This window comes from Diabrotica undecimpunctata, chromosome 1 (genome assembly GCF_040954645.1).
Source record: "Diabrotica undecimpunctata isolate CICGRU chromosome 1, icDiaUnde3, whole genome shotgun sequence".
Taxonomy (NCBI): domain Eukaryota; kingdom Metazoa; phylum Arthropoda; class Insecta; order Coleoptera; family Chrysomelidae; genus Diabrotica; species Diabrotica undecimpunctata.
This window is the reverse complement of record NC_092803.1, coordinates 120,175,961-120,182,432: the sequence shown is the minus strand read 5'-3', so window position 1 is coordinate 120,182,432 and position 6,472 is coordinate 120,175,961. Positions and strand designations below refer to the sequence as shown.

The following is a 6,472-nucleotide window of genomic DNA, read 5'->3' as shown; positions in this document are numbered from 1 at the left end:
TTTAATTCTACGCATGCGTCTCCATCTATTTTCCCCATTACTTCGTAATACATGTCCTAGATACTTAAAACTGTTATTTTTCACAATCATTTCATCATCCCTTATCGCCGTACTATAGAATTTTTTTGTCTTCCCAATAAAAATTGCACCTGTTTTTGATCTGCCTTGCACAAATCCAAACTGATTTTCGGATATTTTAGTTTCTTGGTGTATCCATCTAGCAATTATTCTCTCCCATATTTTCGGCTGTTGGCGACCATCATGGCAATCTGTATTTTGCACACTACTTCTCTAAAAAGATTTATGGTTGTTGTGGTCCTAGTGTTCCTTCTACTTTTCCCTCTAAAATTAATTGCAGCAACCAATATCTTTCGTTTTTCTTCATGATGTGACCGAGGTATACGATTTTGGCTGTTTTTATTGTGGTTAACAGCTCTTTTTCTGCTTGTATTCTTAATGGTGTAACTATGTAATTTTGTGGGTCTGTGGTTTGTACATTGTTCGACATCTATTTTGTTATTTTTCTTTTTGTATACAGTTAATTCTACTACTCTAATTGGTCCATCGTTCTTTATTTATTAAAGAGTTCAAGCAACTTCCTCCTTGGTTATTTTGGTGACTATTACTGTTGGGGTTAGTTCAATATTAATTAATTTTTTGTAAATTCTTCGTTTAATAAAATAAAACACTAATTTTTCATCGCTTTTTGATTACCTTTTCGTGAAATAATATTTTATGAATGTCATCTAAATAAAATGATTCAAAATTCTATAATTATTATTGAAACTTTATCTATGCATTCATTATTTATAATTAATAAAAAATTTATAACAAAATGAAAAAATACATGCCATAATAATTTTAATATTCCATTCAAGTTTTTAAATACATTTCTATGATTATCAATCTAATTATTATAAATTAAACACTTTGTAAAAAAATATTAATTTTTTTACCAACATTAAAAAGAAAGTACCATGGAAATATCCTACTTTATCAAGTAGATTTTAAATAGGTAATTTTTATTTTTTTATTTTTTGATTTGGCAACGTGGTTATACACCGAAAGCCTCAAGCCTCAGACAACTGCTAGAGAGAGAATACAGTTTACAGTCGGGCTCGGGCCAAAGTGGGGAAAGTGCGCGTGAGGTCGTGTGCTTTTAGCACGGCGGTTTTTACATCTGTCGAACGAATTTTTTACAAACGAATCTTTTAGCATAGCAAGCATTTTGTGCATTTTTTTGCAATCATGATTACCGACGGATACAATAACGTCGATCAATCCTACGATGGCTACATGGAACAAGAGGAAGAGTGGGAACGGGAAGGACTTCTCGATCCTGCTTGGGAAAAACAACAAAAAAAGGTAGGAATCGTATTAGTATTATCTACTATCGTGTTATTAGATTTACTGTGAGAACTAAAGTGATAAAACATATTGTCCCGTTAGCCATGATTAGTAAACAACTGTTGTGAATGTCACAGGAACATAACCTCGAAACAACCTCATAATAACTTCCGGGAATACATACAGTATAGAGTCAACCCTTCATTCAATAATTAAGTGCTTGATTGCTTAGACCCGCTCTATATTTATGAAGTTTCATTAACCGTTTTGCTTGAAACCTTGAGTGTATGTAACATTATATCGTCCAAACTATTTTTGGCTCAGCTTGGCAGGAATCTCTGAAATCTGTTTCATAATAAAAGAAATATTGTCGATAATAATGTTTCAAGACACTTTACCTACACACTAATTAATTAAAAAAGATCAGTTTTTGTTATCAAAAACAACATTCCAGTTTTGGGAACTTTTTATTACTCATTCAATATTTCTCACACAAATATTATGATGAATATTAATATATAAGTCTACTGATTATCCTGCTTAATCTCTGTAATGCGGTGTGTTATCAAATAATAAGTTATTAAGATAATTATTTTGACTCATTAGTCTTAAGATTGAATTGCAGTTTTATATATAATTACAACGTTGCCACGTTCTGGCTAATGATAACAAGAGTGAATGTGATACCTGACTGTCCTAATACAACCCAAATTTAAATTTAAACTTTCAGTTTTTATTTTAGAATTTGGGAATTCATTGGATATTTTTAGTACGCATTCATGGACCGTTTTAAAACTAGTAAAATGAGCCGTTTATATATTTTTCAGTTAGAAGATGGCTAGTAATATAATTTTTAATCATTTTGCTCATTAAATTGGGGACAGGGGTGTTTAATAAACCTCTTGATTCAATTATAAGTTATACATGATATAGGTTGTATGATTTAGATTCCTGCTTTTGTCATATTTATCTATGACAGTGTAAAGCAGATTAATAGTGCTGTATCAAATGACTTTTTACATTTATTAGGCAATTTACATTTTTTTGAATATTTTTTCACGTGGGCGGCTTTATGTCAACGCAGAAAGTATGAATGGATGATCTATTTTGAGATTGAGGAGGCAATCTTTTAATTTTATGTTCCCATTTTCATTAATTTTTCATTTCATATTATTACAAATCGGCACACTTGTTTTTGTCGTCAAATTTTCTTACCTTTTTTATTTGTCTTCTGGTGTTAAATCTTATTTGTGTTTGAATAAATTATTTTTTATTTGCTCTACCACTTGACTCTGTGCGGTAGATTATTATACTTTGAAAATACCATAATTTTTGTTACTTTGGTGATCAGAAAAGGATTTTGAATTTTATTTATAATTGCTGAAATTAAATAATTGGCCATGTCATACCTATTTCTACAATTTTTAAACCACATACTTTCCCTTTTATGTTTATATTGTTGTGTTTTATGCTATGACTTAGGGGATATACGGTACATTCTTCACGTTTAAGTATTGTTCCATATCCTAATTTAACATTTTTTATACAAAGCAACTTCTGGTTTTTTTCTTAACCACTAACACTCTTACTTTAGAATATTGTTATTGTTCTGACATCTGTGCTGGACAAATAAATGTGTAGACAGTTATTTACAAACTTATCTTAAGTAACATGAATAGTTTCCAATGGGACGTTACTTATTTTCTTCTTTGCTCTCTAGTTTCAGGATCATCAAACTTAATTCACCTAAAGATCAGTTTGAGTCTGTTTTTATAAAGCACCACTCTAAAATATGGTTGCTTGAACAGCATTTACAAAATTATGAGCACATCTTCTAAGTTGCAGGTGTTAAATAAGATTTAGCCCTTCAAAATCTGGTTTTGATGTAAAAAATGTTTCAGACTCTACATGTTTCTATTTCGGAAATATTTTTGACATCAAATTAATCAGGAACTTCTACTTCTTCCACGTTGTCTCCTGCATTACTTTAAGTATTATCACTAATTTTATATTCTTCACTACCACCCATCTTATCAATATTTGATGTACTTCATCATGCGTCAAATATTTACACTCCGCAGTGACTGTATAAGATTTTTGATAAGTTTTGTGTGGTAGAGAGTACAACGAATTTCTGGAAGTATTGACTTGTTTTAGCGCAGCAAATGGTTAATATGTAGAACAACTAGGTTACCCTTTATCTTTAATCTTTATGTATGTTCGATTTTAGTTAAAACATGGTAGAATAAAACTTTTTATCAAAATTGTGCTGCCAAAAAAGAACTTTGGGGCAACTAGAGTATATGGTCGAACACACCCTATAATAGTTGAATATATTGTTTTGCAATGACCAGATTATTTATTGTTTTTCATTAGGAAAATTACGGTAATTCATCTATAGAATAATACATAATAATATAATAAGCTTGGCAGTACATATATTTAGAACTTCTCTTCCAAAAAATATTTTTGTATATGCTAATTTGGATTCTTTAAATTATGTTAATGTTTGGCAGAATTGTTGATAAACATAGAGCTTAAACTTAAATTATCATCTTTAAACTTTATTCAAAAAGTGGCGACCCTTTCAATCAAAGTAGCAGACTTCAAGTTCAAGATTAGGTACACTGACACAAACAAAACTTATTTAAAAATGTCGATAAAGTTAGCATATCCATTTTATACGACCGAATTCAGACCAAGACTATACTTTATTGCTAATTTATTACGGAAAGAAAAAGTTTATTGCTGTAGCCGTTTCCGAGAAACAATGGGTATGCTAACTTTAAGGTAAACTTTAAGTTACCTTAAGGTAAAGTTAGGAAAAGGGATCTCGGCAAGGAAAAGGGTTACAGGGACCACCTTATCGGCATATTTTATTCCTAATTAATTGGTGTTGATTGGAATTTTAACCAATCCCCAAAAACTACCCCCCCCCCCAGAAAATCGAGATATCGACCAAAAACTATAAAACTAGAAAAGTGAATCCCAAGGAATTAATTGCTAATTGATTGCTAAAGTTTTATGCCAAGAAAGAATTAATTGCTGCAACTGTTCCCGAGAAACAATGATTATGCTAACTTTACCGTGAAGCTAGCATAGCCATAACTATATCTCGACAAGGAAAATGGCTACTATGTCCATCTTGACGGTATATTTTATTGCTAATTAATTGCTGTTAATTGGTATATTACCCATCATCCCCTAGCGCAAAAGGCACGCACGAGAAAATTCAGATATCGGCCAAAAACGTTGAAACTAGATAAGTGCACACAAGCTTATCAAAAATTAGTTCCTAATATCAAATCCTCAAGAAACCTTGTTTAGGATTTTCTTTAAATAATGTTTTAAAACAAATTTCACAAATTAACTTTTTTGCCAGGCACAATGATTTTTGAGTGATTCTAAACAAAAAAGGTCATTCCTTAGTAAATTTTTTACTTTCTCAGCTCTGAAACTTAATCAAAAATCATTATTTTTTAAGTTAGAAAGTACTTAAATAAAGTTTAAATGTTCTTGTACAACATTCTGATTCGTTTTTCAAAATTATTTTATTGATAAACCCTTGTTTTTAATATATTTTTTCTAGGGGATAATGGGAGAGTTTTTGAGAATACAACAATGTACCAATCAACAACTGTTAATTAGTATTAGCTGTAGCCCTTTTCATTGCCGAGATATAGCATACTCATTGTTTCTTGGAAACGGTTACAGAAATAATTTCTTTTTTCGTAATAAATTAGCAATAAAATATAGTCTTGATCTGGATTCGGCCCACTACAAAATGGGTATGCTAACTTTACCGACATTTTAAATGCTCTGAAAAAAGAAATGTAAAAACATGGGAATGTCCTTAGATAATATGGTGACTTTGTAGATGACCAAATTACTTTCAGTGTAGATTAGATGTGTAGATAGAAGATTATCAATGAATATAATATGTGAAGCTTAGCAGTAAACAAACAAAAAACGAATTACACGTGTTTAGGCTCAACGAAACTTGTGCTTCAAATCAAACCGGACACAATGTAATTTCAAAGTAAAGATTAGAAATATTTGCGACTGAATATATTACATGATAAAACCATATGAGTGTTGACTATATTAAAATAAAAGTTCCCGCAAAACACAATAATTAATATATATAAATAATGACATAAATAATTACGATGAAAAGGTTATGGAAGGATTTATTTCCCTAAAAGGCTAAATTTTTGAATTTGCATGAAAAACTATATATACACTACTCTCCAAAATTAACGCACCCCCTTAAATGTACCATAAGTTTAAAGCTATTTTACTTCTGAACCGTTGATTGGATTTTGATCATTTTTATTTTATTTATAGGGCTATTTCTAAATCCCAATGTTTTCTGAGAAACGTTTTACCCATATACAGGGTGTAGAAATGAAGTCGTGTTTTTCATCGTATTTTACAAGGCCCTGTGGAATTTATTAGAAATAAACGCTTAGTTGCGATAGCTTAATCTTTTTTCAAAATTTTCGTAAAAAAGTCATCTCGATATCTCTATTATCAAAAAAGAAAATTACGTTCAAAGCATACCGTGATTTTCTTGAATTATTCTTTTATTATATTATTAATATTCGAAAATGGAAAACAAGCAAGTAGTTTGTATAGTTTTAAAGTAACAATATTTTTTATTATTCAGTAAATTGTTTTGCCGCTTTTTGTATGCCAGTTGACACTGACATGAACCGTATTTCAAGAAATCTGAGCGGCAATGAATGTGTGCAGGTAATTACTTTAGCTTGTAGGATTAAGTTATCGTGAAATAGGCTTGAGGTTAAAAATATCTCATACTACAATCATAGACGTATATATTAACATATACCGAGCATACCGACCGCGCGTATTTACAAGATATTTTGAAGTTGTTCATTCTCTCTCTCTCTCTCTAGCGCATTGAGTAGCGTAAGAGTTATTCGACGGTCAAATGACCTTTGACTTTATTCAATGGTGGATCTGTGGTGGTTTGGGAGGAATATCTCTTACAGCGCGAACGAAAGGGAAGCTTGTTGCTTTACGAAAGGGAACGTTAACAAGTGAAAGATACATTAATCATGTAGTTCCCTTTGTTCCTTACATAGGAAATAATGTTCTTTAA

General features: G+C 30.8%; 1 protein-coding gene across 3 annotated transcripts in view; it reads left to right on the top strand.

The window, feature by feature from the left end:
- The first annotated feature begins 1,097 nt into the window (after nucleotides 1-1,097).
- Nucleotides 1,098-6,472, top strand: part of Actn (alpha actinin) — a 230,725-nt gene continuing 225,350 nt past the window's right edge. For all 3 annotated transcript variants that reach the window (XM_072547253.1, XM_072547247.1, XM_072547258.1), the window contains exon 1: nucleotides 1,098-1,365. In XM_072547253.1, coding sequence (XP_072403354.1) covers nucleotides 1,249-1,365 — 117 coding nt within the window. In that variant the 5' untranslated portion in view covers nucleotides 1,098-1,248. The remainder of the gene's footprint in view (nucleotides 1,366-6,472) is intronic.